This window comes from Pantherophis guttatus, chromosome 4 (assembly GCF_059756535.1).
Source record: "Pantherophis guttatus breed Tessera chromosome 4, ASM5975653v1, whole genome shotgun sequence".
Lineage (NCBI taxonomy): Eukaryota > Metazoa > Chordata > Lepidosauria > Squamata > Colubridae > Pantherophis > Pantherophis guttatus.
Window position 1 is genome coordinate 111,372,370 of NC_142066.1, and position 23,521 is coordinate 111,395,890.

The following is a 23,521-nucleotide window of genomic DNA, read 5'->3' on the forward strand; positions in this document are numbered from 1 at the left end:
TGATAGATAAATAAATGAATAAATAAATAAATAAGATGACATCATTAACATTAGATGGAAAAGCAACATAATTCTAAAAGGACATTCAAAAAGCCTTTCAATAATCAATAAAGCAAAAATAGACTGAATAAAACACAACAAATTATGAACTACATTTAAAAACATAGATACTCATCTGCCTATTGAAGAATTTGGATGATAATGAAGAATAGAATTAAAAAAAAATGACACAACTAAATAGTTTAGGGTTGGGAATGTAGAGTGCCATGGTTGTATACTGTCACTGAATTGGTTTAACTTATATGCAGAACATATGAACAATATAGGACTAAAGGAAATTGGAATTAAAATAGCTGGAGAAGTATCAATAATCTCACTTATGTGATAATATCAATCTGACAGCCAGAAATGAGGAAGACTTAAATAATTTTGTTACAGTGGAAAAAAAGAGTACAAATATCAATCTCATGCTTAATTTTAAAACAAAACCCAACTACTAATACTAGGTTAAATATTATTTATTACCAATAAACTGGCTCTATCTACATAACTTCAGACAGTATACATAGATAAGCCAATACAAAATGAATATTTCTATATTTTTCCTATGTTTTAGTTAGAAACAAAACTATGAAGTTGATATGCACCAAAATACTCTAATGACCGAAGGTTTGAAATAAAATCATTTTGAGGGCCTTTCTGAAAAGTAAAAAGTTAGGGCCCAATGATAACATACATTATCATCCCAGACTTAAAAATGGTGACATTACAGGCATGATGACTGTAACTATAAAATAAGAAAATGTATCTTTGTATAATTGTATGTTTAGAAGTGGAGAGAGATGCACATTCTAACTAGCTGGGCATTCTTGTGTTATTAATGACTAATTAATTAGTCTTTTTTACTAATTCATGCATGTCTTATGAATAAGAAATTGAGAAAGTCTCTTTTAGGAACCTGGGAGGTGATTCTAAAAGGTAAATCAATTGAGTAATTGTATTCTTTTTAAAAATTCAGATAAAAGGATTCTGGAAGAAACCTATTTTCTATGAAAATGGTGTGGTCAAGAATTTGACACTTGGAAGAAAACCCCTATAACATTATAGACAAAGTATCAAATTTCAGAATCATCATACTAACATCAGAAATATTTTAAAAATGTTTTTTAGTTTTAGCAAAATACTAACAACTACAAGAGCAGTATCATCAATAAAAATGAATACAATAAAAAACCCTACATATGCTACACTAATTAAACATAATTGAAAGTAAGAAAAAAGAACTAATTAAAAAATTCATATGTACTAACTAGTACGAGTATAACTGAATCCTTAAGCTTCTCATTAAAACTAAATTATATAGAAATATAACATTTTTTTAAAAACCTGGACTTTTAAAAAAAAATCTGCCAAAATTGGATTTTCTAGTTCTTCATTCTATGTAATTAATGCTAACTTTCATAATATTCTTTATCTGAGTGGTTTCACTTTACCTGCTCCATCTCTTAGGGATACTAAGATTTCAGATACTGTACCACTGAGGTCTTTAAAGCATCTGGGCCCTACAATTTTAGCTAAATTCTTAGTTTTTGTTTTCTGAAGTTATTTCACTACATAAATCACAATTAAGAAGGTACAACATTTACAAATACACTGATTTTATAGTCCATAAAGCAACTTGTAAATCCACTGGGATTCTGATAAATGAAGGTCATGATTTAGATTATCAGAATAATTCTATGAATGAATTTGAAAATAATTGAATGAATATAAAGACACTCAAGAATGACAAGATACTGCTTCTATTTTGTAAGAAAAATATCAAACAGTTCTTGTCTGCTTCAAATGGATCTTCATTTGACAAAACTTTTGAAATTTTAAAAATCTTCCAAGACTGGATAAATTAGTATACAAGATTGCATTGAATAAATTATTAGGTCACAATGGCCAAAATAAAAAAGATATTTCTATAAGACAGGAATAGAAGAAAAACCAAGTATTTGGTACGAATTCAGTGGGCTTTCTAGCTCAAGAAAGGAATAACTTTTGTATTACCTGATATCCTTAGATATCCAAGTATCTCAAATATGTTAATGTTATGGTCTCCAAGAATTCTTTTTTAGATGAACCTTATTTTGGTTGAACCTTATTTATACAACCAGCAAACTCTACGCAAAACATCTGCAATGGAAATCCCAGAACTGACTGGAACAAGAAAACATACTTGCAGAGAAGCAAGTTGGTTTTAGGGAAGGTCACTCTATGTTGGTCTATCACTAATAAAGATTGAATTGACGGAGTGATGTAATCGCTAAATGGTAATAATCATAATCAATGACAGATGCTCCATTTTCATACCTTCTAACATTTTCAATGTCATGGGCATCCAGTACATCATTTTCCCATGCAAAACAATCTGCTGCTTATTTAGATAAGATTCTAGCATCTCATTGTGAAGCTCCTTTTTAGGAACATATGCTTAATTATCTCATTAATGAGATTCAGAAAGTAGGTTAAAACTCTAATAAATCAGTAATGTTTATAAAAAATAAGCAATCTGCTGCCCCGTTCTCTGTCTAGATTATTGGGTGGGATCAGGGGTAAAATGTAAAAATGTTTGCTACCGGTTCTGGGGGCATGGCTTGGTGGTCATGTGACTGGGTGAGCATGGCCAACTTGACATCACTCACTGTTAGAGCCAGGAGCTGCACGTTTTGAAGCTCATTCTGCCCTTCTGAAGCCCCCAACGCTTTGAGTTTCCCTCCACTACCCAAGCGAACATTGGAGCCTTCTCTTGCAGAAGCAGAATCCAGCACAGAAATGGAAAAACGAGGGGGGGGGGAATGGGAAGGTGTAATTAGCAGAATCCAGCACAGAAATGAAAAAACAAGGGGGGGGAATGGGGAGAAGAAGATGTTTCCTTACATCACTGACACTCCCAACAATGAGTTTGGTGGCGATGTAAGGAAATGTCTTCCAGCTCTTCAAGATTGACTTTAAGCCGACAGCAAAAGTAGTGGGGGGGGGGCAACAGGGGCGTGTGTGTTTGTGTATGTCCCTCCCTCCGCAAGGACTTGGAGGCAGACGCTCCCCTCTGAAGAAAAGAGGAGGCTGCAAAGCCCTGGCTGTCACTTGGGAGAGGAGGAGGGCACGCTGGGAGGAGGGCACGTTGCTAGCTCCCTTCCCCGCAGCTTGCCTGCCTTCCACATGGCCTGGTTCAGGGGCGTGGCCAGCCACCAATTGCTACCAGTACGGCGAATTAGCCTCAATCTCAGCTACCTACTCGCCCGAGCCGGTCCGAACCAGGAGCATTTCACCCCTGGGTGGGATATTACTGGATTCTTAGGTATTCTATTATGCTTTTATGTGATTTAATTTCTTTTTTTTTAATAAACTGCCTTGTAGATCCTAACAGATGAAAAAAAAGTTTTAAAAAGTTAATTCATGGATGGTTGCAATCTGAAAGCCAACAAAATCCATAATTTTGACAATATTTACAAAAATAATTTATGTGGAAACCACAAAGATATGCCTTTATTGAAAAAAATCTTACCATAAATTGTTTTATAAATCTATGATTTAAAGTATAGCAATACTGAACTATCACAGGTACATTTATATTGATAACAATATGGCTACCCAATCTATTATATCCATTCAGAATTCAAATTCAAATACAGATGGATTTCTTGAGTATGACAGCTATTAAGCAAAGGGACGGTCTGTCCTGGATGCTGCATGTTCTACTGGAGGTTTTCAAGCAAAGATTGGAGAGTCCTTTGTCTAGCATATTATCAGGATTCCTGCTTTTGGTAGGTGATTGCACCAGAAGATCTCCAAGATCTCTTCCAATTTATGATTCTATGGTGATCTTAATGACTATCCTTAACTACTTCAGATAGAGATTTCTGCAAGTGCAACTTATTGCACAATCATTATAGTATATACTTCAGTCATTCCTGTAGTACTTACCCATTAGTTAAAGAGCTATATTTGCAAAAAGGAAAAATATTAAATAATAAAGGGAATTAAATTATACTGAATAGAATATAAAATGTTAATGTGTACAGTTATGCATTAGAAGCTAATGAGACCATATCATGTATTTCTTACCTTTGGAGGCTTGAAGGGATATTCTGGTGTAAATGTAATGTCAAGGAAGAAAACACCACCCTCGTACACTGAACCTGGAGGTCCTAAAATTGTTGATCTCCATTCATAGATATTATCACCTTTCGGGCCAGCACTGTAAATTAAACAGGACAAAAAATTGACACTGGTTAGCTTTAATAAGACTTAAATATTTATGAAAAGTAATTCAATTCCTGCAAACATTCATTATAAAATTAACACTGTAAAACAGGGACCGACAACTAGCAGCGTATATTGATTATGTCTCACAGAAAGCTGCCATCTGTGGTGATGCTGAGAGGAAAAAAAATAGTAATACTGGTCTTCCCAATGCACTTTAAAGCAAGGCAGAGAAAGAACAATTTAGGAAGATTAAAATGGATTTTTTTTAAAAAAAGTGCAGGTTAATGAGGAATCTTGCAATCATCTATATTTGCTTGCTTATACAGCTTTTGCAATAATAAACCCCACACAAATCTTATTCCAGAAATATTTTCTTGTCTTTTTATATTACCTCCCTATATGTTTTTATCACATTTTCAGAATGTTTAGGTTTGATCTAGAAACCATTTGTTTATAACTATCTTTTTCACTATCTGACAGATTTCAATTAACAGAAACGTGCTCTGACCTCAAAAAGCAAATGAATGGTTACTGTGAATTTACTACAGTGTTTGGATCTGCCTGGCACTGTATACCTACTTTAGAAAAGTGGGATGAAGGAAAATAAAAATGAAAAAAATAAATCTCCAGGCAGAGTTTAAATATTTATAAAATTTATATAACTGTCAGTGTAATTCTGGACAGTGAACAAAATAAATATAACAAAATAAAAATACCCATTCCATTAAAATAATAATAAAAAGGAGAACATTTGGGGACCATGTTCAGCATTAATTCCTTGCTCCTATATAAAGGTTGGCTAATACATGTTCTCTTCTATTATATTCCAAACTTGATCAGTGAAAGTCAACAGTAATAGAACATTATATTTTCAATTGAATCATGAAACTGGAAATAATTACATTTATATGTGAAACTACAAGAAAAAAGATCTAAGTTTGACTCAAGAGGGAAAAATACATCAATATTAATTGGGGGGGAAGGGGAGAGAGGGAAGAAACCTCTTCAAAATTGGAACATAGAATGGTATTCCCAAGAGGACAATTTGTCTCAGCAGCTTTGCTTAAACAAAGTATACATCACACTAGAAAAAGAAGCCTTGCTTGCTAGTGTTTTGAAATAAGATGCAAAATTACTATTTTAGATTCTTAAGTACATAATTGGCAGTTAAATCTTAGAATTAGGTTATAAATGATGTAGTATGCATTTTCTCCCAGATGGGCACAGAATTGCAACAAAAAGACAAAAGCCAATTAACATTAAAAATTATTTATAGTTGTATTTCATGATACAACAAGCTAACATATAAAACTTCATCCAGACACCAATTAGATCCAATGCTTACTTAGCAAAAAAAAAAAAAAGTAATGAAAGTAAGAGGGAAATCATAGCAAATGTTATGAATAAAGTTGGGACAATTAGCATATTAGTTAAGATACTTTTGCCAAAAAAAAGAAAAAAATCCTGTTAATAACTCGTATTAACCTTGGAATACGAGTAATTTAAGAAGTTTTTTACTCCTCAGAATACCAGTTTTTTTTATCAGCACATAGGCTATATATATAGTTTTAAAATGCTTTACTCTGATGTTTTGGAAATATTATTGTAATGTTACTTGATTTACATGATCTGTTCAGACAGACACCACCACAGCTAACCTGCAAATTGACAGAGAAATAGCTCTACTGAACATCCTCAGCTCTGAGTCTAAGGAATTCTGAAAAAGCAATTTAGAATTAGAGTGTGCTAGCTAGAATTGTGCAACTGGGATTCATAGTAAAAAAAGGAAGTTAAATTATTCTTAACCACAAGTTTCTCTGCATCAATTTTTCATTTTTTTCTTTAAAAAATATATTGCTAAGTATTACTGAAACATGATGTCTCTTCTATATCCAAATTAGAATTAGCAGTGTGTGTTAGTTATATTGCTCAAAACTAAGCAATTCATTGCAGCCATTAAAAGGTTTACAACACAATGAAAAAAACAAACACCAAACCAGAAGCAACCAAAAAACTGATGAAACTGAACATACGATGGCACATAGAGCCCTCATATGTTTACCGGTCTCTTAATCGGTTTAATGGATGCCTCAGATCATTCCTTATTTATAAGGAAGAGTTGACTATTGATATGAAACACATTAAAATAAGCATGTTTGTAGAAAAATAATGAAAAAGGAATTGTGTTCTTTGTTAACATCATTAAGCTTCAATTAAAAATAAAAGTAAGTTAAGAACTCAATTATTTGAAATACAGCAATGAATAACAAAGACCCAATTAGTAAGTTTTATAATATACACATATTCTGCCTGCAACGTTCATGCAATTATCAACTATGTCCATGATGGCGAACCTATGGCACAGGTAGCACGCAGCGCTCTCTCTGATGGCACACAAGCCGTTGCCCCAGTTCAGCTCCGCCGCGCATGTGCATGCGCCTTCCATCAGCCAGCTGGTCTTCGGGTCTTTGCATGTGCGGGGGCTGTGCATGCATGCATGGGGTGGGCGTGTGCAGGGGCATGCACGCATTTGTGGGGAGGTGGGACACATGCATGGGTGCCGCGTGCGCTTTGCATTTTGGGGATTCATGCACATGCTTTGGGCACTTGGTCCAGAAAAAGTTAGTCATCACTGAACTATGTAGTAACTATGCAAAACCTTTGCTCTCTTCCAATAGTGCTGAACACAGAGGAAAGGAGAGATTTAGTTTCTCAACTTCCCAACTTTAGTATGTAGTTAGAGTAAGCATTATTGTTTCTTAGCTCCACCACTACCAAATGATATTTATACAATTTATTTTTAAGAAGGTTTATATCAGTGATGATGAACCTTTTTCTTGTTGCATGCCAAAAGTGTGGGTGTGCGCGTGCGACAGCACACGCATGCCAGCACCCATAATGCAATGTTAACCCCCATATGTGCATGTGCGCATGACATGCCACGCTCCTCCTGCGCATGCACCCCGCATTGCACGTGTGCGTGCCCCACATATGCGGGGCATATGTTCCCCCCCACACATGCGCTTTACACACACACACCTGCCCCGTTTTGGGCCTGCTGCTGCAGCCTGCCACCCCCCTCTCTGACCCACTAGCTGCTCTGGCGCCACTGGGGAAGAACCGTCATTGCTGGGGGTGAGGGGATGGCGGCGGCAAAAGCAGTGGGTGGGAGAGGTGAAAGGCCAGCTGGGTACGCGATTGGCAACTTCCCTTCTAAGGAGAATGATTACAGATCTAAAAGGAGATGCGGTGGCCAGGAGCGCTGCAAAGAACAATCCCGGCCGATTCGTGCGGCAGACAAGAAAAGTGCCTTCCTCTAGTTGCTGGAAGTAAAAGGCGGCTCTGGGCAACTCCCCAAAAAACTTTTCTCCTGATAGCCATTCTCTTTTGCGTGCTCAGAGCCCCACGCCACCAAAATGCATGATTGTTCTCTCACCTACCCTCCCCCCAGCCAGACTGCCAGACTGGAATTCACCACGGCTTCCCCCAGTCTGGTAGCTAGTCCTACTTAAGCCAGCTAAACAACTCCTCTCGCAGCCACTTCTCAAGCAGGGGAAAAGACAGGAGGGCTGAGGGGGGGGGGCAGGAAACCGATCCAAACTCTCTCCCTTCCCCCTTCTTTCTCCCAACCACTCTCTTTGCTTCAGGAGGAGGGGAAAGGATCGAGGGAAGAAAGACAGAGCTCCGGCAACCTCTGGAAAAACGTTTGTTGTGTTTGGCAGAAGAGCACGTGTCACCAATAAAGAAGCCGATTGGCCCTGCCGTGGGGAGCTTTCCGACGGGAGATTCAAGCCTTACGATTGGCTGAGCCACCAACAGCTCGAGTATAAAAGAGCTGTCAGCGACAGAGCTCTCCCTCTCCCTTTCGCAAACTAGTTGTTGTTCATTGCAGTTCAGAATAAAGAGTGTTAGATCGTTCAACTGTGTCCTCTCCTTTATTCCCTGTTGCTCCCAGAATAGAACACTGGCGACGAGAATGCAGGTTTAACGAGCTCACTCCCATCTGTCATTCATAGAGTGCTACTGAGGCGATCAGACACCGCACAACTGTAATTACCTCAGGCATCTTCCTTTGATCATGGCCACACTCGCTACGTTCATGCCATTCCATCAGACACGGGAATCCTGGGACTGTTTTATCGATAGGATCGATTGTTTCCTTGCTGCAAATGACTACAAGGGGCTTCAGGTGATAGGAAACTAGCAGTATTTCTTAGTATATGTGGGCACAACATGTTTGAAACAGCTTGGGCGCTGTTGGCGCCTCAAAACATTCAAGACGTGCCCTGGGGAGTATTGCTGGCTAAGTTGAAGGGACATTATGCTCCCTTACCGGCAAGGGTAGCCAGGCACCATGCATTTTGGCACTGGTATCAGAACGAGGGGGAATCCATCAGTCAATACATGGCTGCATTAAGAAGGGCTGCCCTTTACTGCGAATTTAGTGATCTAGACGACATCCTTCTGGATCAATTAATTTGCGGGGTCAGGGACATAAAATTTCAGCATTGCCTTATCCAGGACTGATCTCACCCTTCAGGCTGCGATAGATGAGGCCCAAGCCTCGGAACTGTCCGCCAAGTCGGCTGCAGAAATTAGGAACCAATTGAGCACTGTTGTGACTTCTAAACTGGCCATCGTGCACCACGATGAGGTGGACTTTGACCAGATGTCAGAGGATGGGGAAGACATAAGCCGTCCTAAGACAACTCCCAAGAAGGGTTGGGAAACGGGGGAAAGAAAGCCTCTGAACCCATGTCTAGGCTGTGGTGATAATCATCATCGTTCTTTGTGTAAATTCAAGAATGTTGAGTGTAGGCATTGCGGGAAGAAGGGTCACGTCGCTAGGGTCTGTAGGGCCATGCTACCCACCAATTACAACCCTGTGAAATCCACCTGCGATTTCAGACAACGGAATAGGATGGAAAGGATTGAGGAAGAGTGGTTTGTAATTCACAGGAGTAATGAGCAAGGGGAAGGGAGGATAAGCCATGCCCAAACGGGGTTGAGGAAAAAAAATTTTCTCATAGTTTTACTCGAAAACAAGACGTGTAAAATGGAGATTGACACGGGATCCTCCGTGTCAATCATCTTGTGGGATACCCTATCCAAATTAGTACCCTCCTTAAGGAGACAGCAATTAGCCTGTTCTTGACTAAAACTCCGTGATTACCAAGGTAATCACATCCCCATCTTGGGCTGTGGTGAATTTCAGGTTCAGTATAAAGACTTCAGCGGCTGCCTTAAGATCGTAGTTGTTGGCGGCATGCTTCCCTCCCTCTTAGGGCTAGAATGGTTTGATGCATTGGGCCTGGCCGTGATCGGCGTACATACTGTTCCATCAGACCATTTCTCTGACTTAGTACTTGAGTGTGCCGATTCCTTTAGCACAGATCTTGGCAAATACTCAGGGTCCCCTGTCTCTTTCAACCTGGACCCCTCAATAGCTCCCATATGGCTCAAGCCTCACAGGGTTCCCTTCGCCCTTCGCCCTAAAGTCAACCAAGAAATTTACAAGCTACTAGCGCAAGGTATACTCAAACCAGTGGACCATGCCCGTTGTGAGATGCCTATCGTCATTCTCATTAAGGCTGATGGATCAATCCGAATTTGCACTGACTACAAGGCGACGATTAACAAGGCACTCCAGGCAAATCCGTATCCTGTTCCAGTGGTCCAGCACCTTCTTCATTCGTTGGGCTCTGGTAACATTTTCGCCAAGTTTGACATGGCGCAAACTTACCAACAACTGGAAGTGGATGATGCCTCTGCAGAGTGACCCACCGTGGCAGGTTCAGATGCCGCCGCCTGCAGTTTGGAGTCTGAGTGGCCCCCGGCATCTTTCAATGTCTGATGGAGAGACTGTTGCAAGGCCCGCCGGGGGTCATCCCCTACTTCGACGATGTTTTTGTTTCTGCCATTGACGAAGCTTCTGTGCCATATTAGGTCGCTTTCGACAAGCTGGACTTAAACTAAGGCGGGACAAGTGTGCACTGGGTGTCCGCCGGGTTGAATTTCTGGGGTATCTTGTTGACAGTAAGAGCCTACATCCAATCCTTGCAAGGGATTGCAGGCCGTGCAACAGGCTCCGCCCCTAAAAATAAAGCAGAGCTGCAGGCTTTTCTTGGCCTCCTTAACTTTTACAACATATTCTTGCACATAAAGCTATCACTGTGGAGCCCCTGCACGACTCCTTGACAGCAGGACACCCTGGGACTGGGATCGGAGAGCGGCCGCATCGTTCCAGGCCGTCAAAGACCTGCTCACGTCCGACAGCGTCCTCATGCAATATCATGCAGAGCTTCCTTTAACCCTGGCATGCAATGCTTCTCCCTTCGGGGTCGGCGCCATATTGAGCCACCTATTGCCTAACGGATCAGAAGCTCCCATTGCCTACTTTTCGGGGACCCTGTCCTCTGCAGAGCAGAACTATGGACAGATTGATAAAGAGGCCTTGGCGCTGGTGGCCAGAATCAAGTGCTTTCATGACTACCTTTATGGCCATGCTTTCACGCTTGTCACCAACCATAAGCCTCTCCTAGGCATCCTAGCTGGTGATCGTCCATCCCCCACCATACTGTTGCCCAGAATGACAAGATGGGTGGTTTTCTTGTCAGCCTACCAATACACCTTAGTCCACCGGCCTGGCAAGGTTATGGGGCACATGGATGCGTTAAGCCGCTGCCCCCTCCCATCACCTGTGGAAGACCCAGCTTCTGCATCGTCGGTCCTATTCATTGATGACCAGTCTACACCAGTGATGGCCTCGGATGTCGCTAGGTTCTCCTCTAGGGACTGCACCCTACGTCAGGTAACAGACTGGGTGAAGAGGGGGTGGCCCCTAGGGCAGTTGGTTCCCGATTTTTGGCCCTACAAGATTAGGCAACATAAAATCTCTATCACGAGAGGCTGCTTAATCTGGGGGTCCAGGGTCATAATTCCGGAAGAACTACGTAAAAGCATCCTTCACATTTTGCATGAAGGCCACCTGGGCATTGCCCGCATGAAGGCTTTGGCTCGCAGCTACCTTTGGTGGCCAAACTTGGACAGGGAAATCGCAGACTGGGTGGCCAGTTGTTCAAAGTGCTGGAATAAGTGCTGGAGAGCAGTCCCTCCAGCAGCTGCGGCCAGGGAGTGGAAGACGCCGAAGGCCCCCTGGTCCCGCATACATGTGGATTTCATCGGCCCCGTCCAGGGGCATATGTTGTTAATTATAGTGGATGCTTATTCTAAGTGGGTTGAGGTCGTCTCAATGGCATTGACCACCGCAGAGGCACTGATCAGGGCGCTTAAAAGGGTCTTCACCACGCATGGCTTGCCTGACGTTTTAGTGTCACATAATGGCCCACAGCTAACTTCGACTGCCTTTCAATCCTATTTGACAAGGCAGGGCATTCGCCATGCCACGATCGCACCTTTCCATCCGGCTTCGAATGGACTGGCTGAACGGGCCGTTCGCTCGGCCAAGGAAGTGCTAACTAAGCTGGACTTGGGGGACTTGCGAGACAAAATAGCAACTTACCTCTTGGCACAACATACCACGCCTTGCCCAATGACTAACCACTGCCCCGCTAAGCTGCTGATGGGCTGCTGCTTAAGAACAGTGTTAGACCAGTTACACCCCAAGTATGCGCTGGAGAAACCCCGACTCTACAGGCGGAGCCCAATCATTTCAAGTAGGCGATATGGTGTATGCTCAGAACTTCAGGGGTGACCCGCGGTGGCTACCAGACCACACAGCCGAAGTAACAGGCCCCGCTCGAACCATGTCCAGATGGAATATGGCCGTCTGTGGTGGCGACACATGGACCACCTGCGCCACCGCTGCTTGCCCAGCATTAAGGCAGCCAGCCCTGCACCATTTGCAACCATACTATCATCGCCTAGCCAAACCGACGACTTGTGTCCAGAGCCTGTGCTCAATCCCAGGGGGTTGCCCTCCGTGAAGCAACCTGCTGACTTACCACTCAAGCTGCGACCGGATCTGACGGAGGAAGTTCCATCCCAAGCAACCGAGCAGTCTCTGGGGGTTCCTGCGGCTCCTGCACTGTCTCCACCTACCCCAGCAGGGCCTGCTGAACCGCACAGGTCTGGTCGAATCAGGAAACGGCCAGCCTATCTGTCTGATTATGCATGCGGAACTCCAGCAGCCTCTGGAAAAACGTTTGTTGTGTTCGACAGAAGAGCACGTGTCGCCAATAAAGAAGCCGATTGACCCTGCCGCAGGGAGCTTTCCGGCGGGAGATTGAAGCCTTACTATTGGCTGAGCCACCGACAGCTTGTGTATAAAAGAGCTGTCAGCGATGGAGCTCTCCCTCTCCCTCTCGCAAACTAGTTGTTGTTCATTGCAGTTCAGAATAAAGTGTTAGATCATTCAGCCGTGTCTTCTCCTTTATTGCCTGTTGTTCCCGGAATAGAACAACGTTTAACAGACTAACAGACTGCCAGAGCTCCGGCTTTCTTCCCTCAATCCTTTCCCCTCCTCTCAAGCGAAGAGTATGGAGGGGGTCTTGAACAAGGGATAAAGTTTGCTTATTTAAAGAGGACGCGCCTCTGGTGTGAACATCATGCCCCCTGGAAGGCTTGGTTGCTCTGGTTGCTCTTAGAGTGGGCTGCCTGCGAACAGTTGAGATAATTTTGAAAAGATCTTCGAAAGCTGCCCTTCAGTTGTTTTCGAGTTTGGAAAAACATTTAACAGAGTAACAGACTGCCAGAGTTCCGGCTTTCTTCCCTCGATCCTTTCTCCTCCTCAAGTGAAGCAGCTGCTCTGAACCATTGGCTGAAACTGGGTTGTGTGAATTGATCCGAGTGTTTATCCTGCCTAACTAGGGGTAAACTAAGATTGGGAGAAAGAAGCGGGGAGAGAGTTTGGATCAGTTTCCTGCCCCCCCTCGAGCCCTCCCATCTTTTCTCTTGGAAAAACATTTGGCTCATCGATTCCCCCACCCCAGAAGTGGGGAAGTACGTACCCCCACAGCATTTTTCTGAGAGGAGAGGAGCTCCCCGATCACTCACACACGCAGCTTTAGTTGCTGCCCGCCTCTCGTCTGGCACCCACAGTGAGGCAACTGGGGAGACACCCACATGTTTCATGGCAGCAGTAGTGGCAGTAACTGCCCCCCCCCCTCCGAGGACTGCTGCTCACAACTTTGTCTTCTCAGCCTTGGTGCTCTTATGTGGTGGTGGCGACGCCTCCTCCTGGCCACGCCTTACAAGCAAACATCCAAGTGGAGGCTGCGTGCTTTTGCCCCAATGGTACCAGCGAAGCCACAATCTGCCACCTGCCATGCGAGAGCCAGCCTGTGCGGCCTGTCCCTCTCGGGGCGGCAAGCTGGCTTGCCTGGGTCGGCCTGGCTCCCAACCCCACCAGCCACTCTTACCTTATGCGGTGGCGGCACCTCCTCCTCCTGGTCGCGCCTTGCAGATCAAAAGGGGAGCCCTACTCTCCCGAGCACCCAAGCCAGCCAGTTACTCTTGCCTTTCCCCCTGCAGTTGCGACTCCTGCTCCTCTTCTGGGGCAGCGGAGCTGCGCAGGAGGAACACCAGAAACAATGAGCTGGCTGACCATTGCTGATCTTCACACTCGCATGTGTGCCAGAAACCAAGAGACCAAGTGGCTGATGTGCATGCGGATTCCTGAAACAGGAAGATCATCTTACTGAGCGTGCATGTGCAGGGGTGGCTGCTCTTCCGGTTTCAGGCGCACAGGTGCACATGAAAACCAGCTGGCTGACATGCCAGAACCTGGAAGAGCAATGGGCAAAGGCTCCGCGTGCTCGGAAAGATGGCTCTGCGTGCCACTTCCGGCACGCATGCCATAGGTTCGCCATCACCGGTTTATATCAATGATCTAGACAAATGGTAAGGCTTTGATATGACAAATTTAGAATCTTCAGTCTTAATAATTAATTTAAATATACTATTACATTATTATTAAGCTGTTACATATATACATGTTAGAGAAAATTCTAACTAATTAATTATAGTTATATAAAGTGTGTGTGTGTGTGTGTATACATACATACATACATACATACATACATACATACATAATGTTAAATTTTCCTGAATGCATAGATTTTTTTAGTCAGTATTTGTATGTCCAGGTAATAAAGCATGAATATTACAGTCTTTATTCTGAATCCTCTATTATCACTTTTCCTTTCATTCTCCCTCAGAAAATAATCTGACATGAAAGAGGCTTGATCTTTTTTCTTTTTTTAAAAAAGGCATTTTATGTTGCATTATCTAATACTATCCCATTATGATTATGCTATTTTATCTAATACTATTCTGTTTAGATTATTTTTCATTATATTTTCAACACTTATGAGATACCCAAGCCACAGAATGCTGAAAATCCTTACCACTGGCTATAATCAGACAAAATATGTTTGATTAAAAAACATGAGTACTGTGGATTGTTTTAAAGCTTAATGTTTATATTTTTCTCTCTGCTGGTCAACAACCTCAGAGTAACTAGGAATACTTAAAAAGCAAGTACAATCCCTGAAATTAAAGTAAAAAACAAAACAAAACAAAACTGGTTACTGGAAAGTTCAGACCAAGGCCTGTTTTATACCCTTTTTGGAAGAGTTCAACAATACAAGTTAATAATCCCCCAAAATCCCCCAAAATCCCATCAGTCTGTCAGACTGGAACTAGGAAAAGTGTTCTTATTCATCAGTTTCATTTATTCTTATATTTGAACTGAGTAAGTATATTTGAGCCTTTTAGTATATTTTGTTTTAGCAATCAAACAATTCAAGCTTCATTAATTATGAGGAAAAAAACTGGCAAATCAATATAGGGTCATGTAGGGCTCAAGATCACTTTCTGTATATTACAATGTATTGCTATTGTATTTATACATTGTATTGCAATGTATTTCAATTCATACTCCTCTGTGTTATTCTTTATTGTCAAGATTAAGTTAAATTGATGAATTGGCCACAGGAAAAACACCTTAAAGCAACATAGAGGAGGTGACAGTGATAGGTTTTAAAATGTAGCTGCTGTGGATTCTGTGATATGGTAACTCATCAGGAGTAACACTCTGGTCACTCATCTGGATGATTTTTATTGCATCAGAATCAAATTTTATAAAGCAATTGGTTATTGAACTTTTCTGCATACAGTTAATAGTGCATCCCTCAAAATCCCATCAGGAGACAAAAATCTCTTACACCCACATATAATGCACTCACAAAAATAGTACAAAATATAATTGTACTGAGAAGTAATGAGTTCAGATAATAGCATTTAAAATCTCTGACAAGGAAAGCAAAAGAAATAATTAGAAACTTTGAGGTTTATAGTATATCAGTTGCTTGACTAAAATGCAATACAGTAGTTTCCTTTCAAATTCAAAATGACAGCAGATGGAATCTACTACAATAATTATTTCATCCATCAAATTAGACATCGCATGTATAATTAGGTTTTGAAGCACTGAATGCAGGATTATATTTGGAGTAGACATTTTTTAAAAATACTAATAAATGAAAAAATAAATATTTCAAAAACTTATATCAATAAAATGGAAAGGAACTTTTCTGTTGGCAATTAAAAACTAAATAGCCAATAAATATGAAGTTTAAATTAAAAGACAATGAAACCCATGTATGTAAAACAACTGCATAATAAATGGTATGAATATACAATCTACACTGGTATACATACTTACTGTACACAATAAATTACAGGTAACCCTCACTTAGTCATTGCATTGGTTTCAGTGAAATAGTCACCAAGTGAAATGATCACTAAGTAAACCACATCACTAGGAGAGAGACACTGTGAAGATCACTGTTTCCTTCCATCTCGTTCAGATAAAGTTCCCTTGTTCTCTTATGCCCCATTTCTTTATTCCATTGCAGAAGAAAGAAACTGCTTAAATGAAATATTTCTTCCTGAACTGCTTTTCTCCTCAGGGCATTCCATAAAGAGTGCTAACCACACTTCATTTCTAATTAATTGATTAGGTGTCAGCCCTGGAAGCCATCTTTTACTTTGAATCTTCAGGGCTGCAACATTTGGTGCTGTGGGAAACTGGGAGTGGGGATTGTGTGGAGTTGGGGAGATATCTAGCCATAACATTCTTTTCTCTGAGAGTCAAGGACATCCTACCCTGCACCTGGAGTGGTGTGACTGGGAGGCATCTCTAGTTGGGATGGTGCATTGATTGGACCATGTGATGGACATGTGGGTGCTGGGGCAGGGACTTGGACTTTCTTTTGGGTGGGGAAAACATGGAAGCTTTCAGATTCAGGTTTTCCCAGATGTGTCAATATGAGGAATTTCTAGCCTCGGAATCTTCTTTTGTTGGGGGTGTTACTTGGAACCCTGACATTAAGATCCTTGGCCAGCTTTGAGTTGCTGCCTAAAACTGCCCAGACCTTTTATCAATTTCACATTAAATAATGCATTTAGCCTATTAAAAAATATAGGAAGGAAATAAAAAGAATAGAGTACATTCACTCCAGCAGCCAAAGTGCATTTCAGCAGGGATTAACACCAGACAAATACTTAGGCAGAAATCAATATTCTAATTAAGAGACCACCAAAAAGGAATCCACACCCCTACTAAAACTGGCAGGAAAGCTATCACATATAAACAGGAAGCAAACCCCACACTTACCACAGTTACCTAGTTGACAATGAAATGTCTGCAAACAAACAACCAAACTCAAGGAGCACTCAAGAACTCTACAATAATGCATCAAGCAAACATTCCTATTTCCTAATTTATTCAAAATCCCTCTTTGCTAGTTTTTTTTTTAAATGGACTCAAAATAAAGAACTGTAACAACATAACACTTGGGGTTTTTTTAAGTCTTCCAAATCACTACAAGGTAATTGATGGGAATTGTAAATTAAAATGGATACTAAATATTTCAGTAAGAAACCAGGTTTATTTCTGTATCTTTATAGAAAAATAATTGGAGTCAGGCCAAATGCATTGATAAATCTACTTGTAAGCTGTGTGTGGATAAAATGCAAAAACAGAAGACTTATCAGCAAATGGACATGAATTGGAAGCCAAAGAAGCTTTCTACAATGGAAAAGAGATAGTCCTATGTAATTCATCATAATTAAAAGCAGAAATAACAGTAAAAAATAGAAAACAAGCTTAAAATGTTTAAATTATTGCTTTCTCTTTCCCCCTTCTCCCTTGCAACAGTCCTTCAGTTTTCTACCCCTGAACACAAATGATCACTGCTTGGGGTGTATAGTTCGACTAATATTGACAGAACCTGTATAATTTCCTAATCACACATTTGAAGTAATAATTTAATAATAAACTAAGCCTAATGCTACTCTACTTTTTAACATGATAATAAAGATATTTAATCAATATGAAACAAAATATTATTTTTAAGATTCAAAAGGAATGTTAATTATTTTTAAGTTTCAAAAGGGAAAAATCTTTATGAAAAGATCAATTTAACTTAGACTTAGGATAACTTTATTGTCATTTGAAAGTGCACTAATTGGCATACATTAAAATGAAATTTTGTTGCATAGAGCTCTCAAAGGGTCTCCACCTATAATATATACTACATAAACATGACAAAATACATACATACATACAGTGGTGGGATTCAATATTTTTAACAACCGGTTCTGTGGGCATGGCTTAGTTGGTGTGCGTGGGGCTTGGTGGTCATGTGACCGGGTGAGCGTGGCTAGCTGGTCATGTGACCGGGTGGGCGTGGCTATGTGCATAGGGACTACTCAGAGGGCTGAAAAAAGTCATTTCTGACTGGTCTTCGCACTTATGACCATCCTCACATTTATGCCCATTGCGGCATTCTTAACAACCGTGGTCAGTCATTTCACCACTACTTCTCTTCACCATTGTGACAAGATAGGGCGTAAAACGTAAAATGTGAGGACAGTCATAAGTTCAAGGACTGGTCAAAAGTGCGAGGACCGGTCAAAAATAACTTTTTCAGCCTTCTGACTAGTCCATATGCACATAGGGACTATTCAGAGGGCTGAAAAAAGTCATTTCTGACTGATCCTCACATTTTTGACCGGTCCTCGCACTTATGACCTTCCTCACATTTATGCCCATTGCGGCATTCTTAACAACTGTGTCAGTCATTTCACCACTACTTGTCTTCACCACAGTGACAAGATAGGGCGCAAAACATAAAATGTGAGTACAGTTGTAAGTGCGAGGACTGGTCAAAAGTGCGAGGACCGGTCAAAAATAACTTTTTCAGCTCTCTGAGTAATCCATATGCACAAAAGGATACAGCAATAGAGAGGGATGAAGGAAGGAGAAGAGAGATGGAAGAAAGAAGGAGAGACAGGGAAGGAAGAGAAGGGAGGAAGGGAAGGGAAATTAGAGTAGGAGTGAGGGTAAGAGAGGGAGGAAGAGAGGAGGAGAAGAAGAGTGGGGGAAGAGAAAGTAAGAAGGAAAGAAAAGAGAGAGGTGGTAGGTTTGAGGAGAAAAATTGCTGTACAGTAAAAAAGATGAAATGGAAGAAAGGCAACCCCAAACAAATATAAAGATATTAAGATAAAGAATGAATTGTTAAACTTTAAAGAATAAAAGAGAATAAATATGAATAAATAGCAGTAATTAGAAACACACATACAAACATACAATGTATTTTCTTTGAACAGAGTATTTGGCCAGTTCACAAATTTAAACAGTGTTTAGTCATTTCAATTAAATTTACAATTTCTATATTTCCTTTTTGCCATATTTATTCCTTACCTATTTTTTTTAAAAAACAATATTTACCCTTCATCCTCATCTCTAATCTTAATCAAATTCAATTTTTCCCTTCTATTCTATATTATACCCCTTCTCATTGTCATCTATTTTTATATCCATCCTCACGTTGGTTAATTATGTAATATTACAGTTGTTTAATATAAATTCAACATTTTAATATAAATCAATTAGTTATATAACTATCTTTTTTGTATATTAATCAATATGAACATGAATATTCCAATTATTTCCATGCAATCCAATTTCTTACAAATCAATTAATTATATTTACCAATAATAATAAACCAAATAATTTCCCCCATACATTCCTCCAAACCACAATTTAACCATTTCTGCTTTCAACACAATATACAATTAATAGTATCTCAATTATTACAATTCCCTATTTAAATAGAGCTTTTTTTCTTTTGTGTTTTAAAATCTTGAACTCTCCTCTTTTTCCTTAAAGAGGAACTACCTCGTTAGGGAAAACTACCTTTCCACTAAAGGTAGTTTGCACCTACCTTTTTTGGTGAGGAAAAAGAACATAAATCTGCCTGCCTAATTTTCCAACGTTGCAGCAACAGCAAAATAGGCTTTTACTTTCAGTTTCGTTTTTCAGCATAGATAGGGGGAAAAAAATCTGCACTCTTTGCAAGCAAGCAGCAGAGCCCTGAGCAAAACAGCTGACAGCAAATCAGCTGAGAGTCGGGAGGCCGATAGAATCAAGGGGCTAATTAGCCTATGCTGAAGCTCCGCGGGCCAATAAAATTACAAAAAAACACTGAACCGTTTGTTAAATTGCTGGCTTGCCCGCCCCTCGCCCACCACTATTTATTGGTAATAAATAGTGGTGCGGAGGGGCGGGGCAAGGGGCGGGGTGAGCCAGCAATTTAACAAAGGGTTCGGCTGAACCCCCTAGAACTGGTGGAATCCCACCACTGCATACATACAAAATTATGCATGTACCCAGAGTTTCCCCCGGTTCGCACCGGTTCTATAGAACTGGTAGTAAAACCAGCGGGAGGCTCCGCCCACTGACCTTGACATCATCAAAATTGCTTCTGTGCATGCGCAGAAGCTTCTGCGCTTGCACGCGGCCCCATTGCAAACCGGTAGTAAAGGTAAGTAGAACCCACCCCTGCATATACCTACATATATGACATGGAGAAACACCACAGTCTAGTCTGGATGTATACATGTTTGGTACATGGCGAGAGAAACGAATCTTGCGAGTTTACCAGATGGATGACATAGGGAACAAAGCTGTTATAGAATCTCGTAGTCCTGCTAAAAATACTTTAACATTTCCTCCCAGAGGGGAGCAACAGAAACAGACCATGAAGTGGGTGTGTGGGGTCTCTAACAGTCTAGCTAAACTAATGCACTAGTCGCAATCCAAAATACAAGTATAATTAGGTCTATATTTAAACCTCTTCCTCTTTCATAAAAATATGAAAAATGTGTCTTAATAGCTTGACACAATATATTTATGAAATATATCACTAATAAATATTACTAATAAATTAATCCAATTAACTAATGTTACCACAGGGCCAACAAATGGAGATGCATAGAATTTTAAGACTACTCAGAAAAGGTGCCACAATAAGCTAAATACAATGCTACTCAATAAAATGCATGCATATGTTTATTGTGCATTAACTTGATCTGATATTCTGTAGTCTGAATTCAATATTTGAGTATTAAAAATAGAATAGTGATTATGGCAGTAGGCAATGATCCACTAAATTCAGTAGAGAGCTTTCAAATAATTATACATGGAATTTAACTGCCTTATGCCGAGACTTGAGTAAGAAAATTGGCCAGAAACCATTCTGTAGCATGGGTAATATTTTAAAATAATTCCTTCAGGGCAGTACAAACTTCTGTTAAATATTAAAATAACAAGTTAATTCGTTAAGGAACTTTATAAATTCCTTTCAGCATTTATAAAAGAAGCCACTTTAAAGAAATATATATGCGATTAGGAACACTTGACTGATGATTAGCCAATGTTGGAGTCCAGAGTCAATATTCCTCTTGCAATTAATTGTGAAAGCATTTTCTCTTTCTTCTTTTTTTTCCGCCACAGTCAACTATATTGGTAATAATTTCTTTTTCTGTCTGAGGATGGAAAAGCAGATGTTCATATTATAGAATATTTACTATCAGATGACTGCAAACTCTTGGCCTCTTATAGAAATCAAATGCTTTGGTTGCTGTTTTAATTGTTCCATTTTTTATATCTAGAGTTACACAATGGTGACCTTGATACTATAAAGAACTAAAGAGAACTGGAAAGACAGGCTGCACAATCTTTGCTGTTTCTATCTTTGCTCTTTTAAAGTTTCTCTCTGATATGCTTAACACTTCCTACAATTGATATATAGTCTCCCTCATAATTGGTTTTTGTACATTTTAAAACTGAAAGTACCATAACATTAAGTGAACTGCAACAATAGTATATCTTAAAAACAATTATTACTTCACCCTATATATGTCAGCATTCCAGAAAGTCTCCAACTCCAATTCAAACTCCGAGACAAGCATTTCTCAAAGTCCCATTTATTAGAGTAGGTATACTGGCACATCTGGGAAAATCCGAATTTGAGAGTTCCGGGTTTTCCCTCAGTAAATCAAAACCCCAAATCCAGCCCCTGCACCCATCACTCTTGTCACATGGCTCAATCATCATCCGTCCCAACTTGAGCCATCCCTGCAAGCACTCCTCCTCTAGATGCATAAACACCATGACCTTGACGGAAAGAATGCTATTTTGTCTAATTATAATCACTCTTCTAAATCCTCCCTCCTACTTTCCCAAGCACAAAAAGTTGGCAACTGGTGCTGATATGGCTTCCAAAGCTGACAATATATTTGTGTGGTCTGGGCAATTAATTTCATAATTTTAAGTGTAATGTAATGAAACCTCAAGATGTAGCTGCTACTCACACTAAAAAGTACCCATTTTCATTATATTCCTTTCAGAAGAACACACTGTCTCTCCATACAGTATATTTTTGTGAACTGTCTTGCTTCCTGTTTCCCTAAACTCCACTAATTTGTTCTTAATTTTTAGGATTTTGCTCAACATTGTGCAAACCATTTCTATAGATTTTTGCACACAGTTTACATGGATACTTCCTGCCTATGAACATTATAGAAAGGAATATGTGGAGTTTTATAAATTAGACTCCCTAACCCGATGCCTTTTCCATATGGCAGCTTGAAGATGATAATTATAGTCTATCTGCCTGAGAATGGTATCTGTTGTCTGTTATCATATTTGAGAAAACTAAAAAAAAATCAAATATTGTACTTTCAAGGAAAGTTTGGAATTACTTTAAGAAATCACTGAACACAAATAATAACCTGAAACACAAGAGAACACACATAAAATGCAAAAAAAAAAAAAAAAAGTTTTAACTCTGAGAACTAGCTTTCATTAAAAAATCAGAAAAAAGTTAAAAGTCTGATATATAAATGAACAAAGTATCTTGAATTTGATAAACCAGTACATTCATAATATAGTATTTCATATGAAATAGGTTATTTAAATTTCCTAAGAAATGATATATAAATTAGCATACTTAAAAAAATATTAGATTCCAATTCTTATCAGTGCCATCCAATAGAGTCAATATGCCTGTCCTTTTAATTGTATACATTCTTACTGAATCCTCACAAGAACAGTGCTCAGAGCAGCAATGTATCCTGGGCAGGCTGAAAACTATAAGGGAAAGGGTTAGGGGGAAAGGATCTGACACTATTTCTACTTGCACAAATCATTCTGTGGAATGTGCTATAGAAATTAAATGGCTATTCTTCTCTAAGATTTCTTACCCTTCACTACTAAAAACCTGTATTGGTTCTTGTGCACTTAGAAATGTCAAAGCTATCAACAACTGTAATAATATTATGGAATAATATTGGCACTTAATACTTTCCCTGAATATTCCTAGCACTATGAATAAAAAAAAAATCATCGTACAGCTGTTTTTCTGTTCCTTAATATATTTTATTACAGAGAGACCTATTATAGAAGATAAGATAGGAAAAATGAGAAATAGAAGGCAAGAATTCTTTTGAGGACATACAGTCAGGTCCAGAAATATTGGGACATCGACACAATTCTAACATCTTTGGCTCTATACACCACCACAATGGAGTTGGAATGAAACAAACACAATGTGCGTTAACTGCAGACTGTCAGCTTTAATTTGAGGGTATGTACATCCAACTCAAGTGAACGGTGTAGGACTTACAGCAGTTTGTATATGTGCCTCCCACTTGTTAAGGGACCAAAAGTAATGGGACAATTGGCTTCTCAGCTGTTCCATGGCCAGGTGTGTGATATTCCCTCATTACCCCAATTACAATGTGCAGATAAAAGGCCCAGAGTTCATTTCAAGTGTGCTATTTGCATTTGGAATTTGTTGCTGTCAACTCTCAAGATGAGATCCAAAGAGCTGTCACTATCAGTGAAGCAAGCCATCATTAGGCTGAAGAAACAAAACAAACCCATCAGAGAGA

General features: G+C 39.9%; 1 protein-coding gene across 6 annotated transcripts in view; it reads right to left on the reverse strand.

Moving 5' to 3' along the window:
- The window catches only part of LOC117656007 (ubiquitin-conjugating enzyme E2 E1), a 71,412-nt gene that overhangs the window by 10,734 nt on the left and 37,157 nt on the right, over positions 1–23,521 (reverse strand). For all 6 annotated transcript variants that reach the window (XM_034403943.3, XM_034403941.3, XM_087892567.1 and 3 more), the window contains exon 4: positions 4,114–4,246. In XM_034403943.3, coding sequence (XP_034259834.1) covers positions 4,114–4,246 — 133 coding nt within the window. The remainder of the gene's footprint in view (positions 1–4,113; positions 4,247–23,521) is intronic.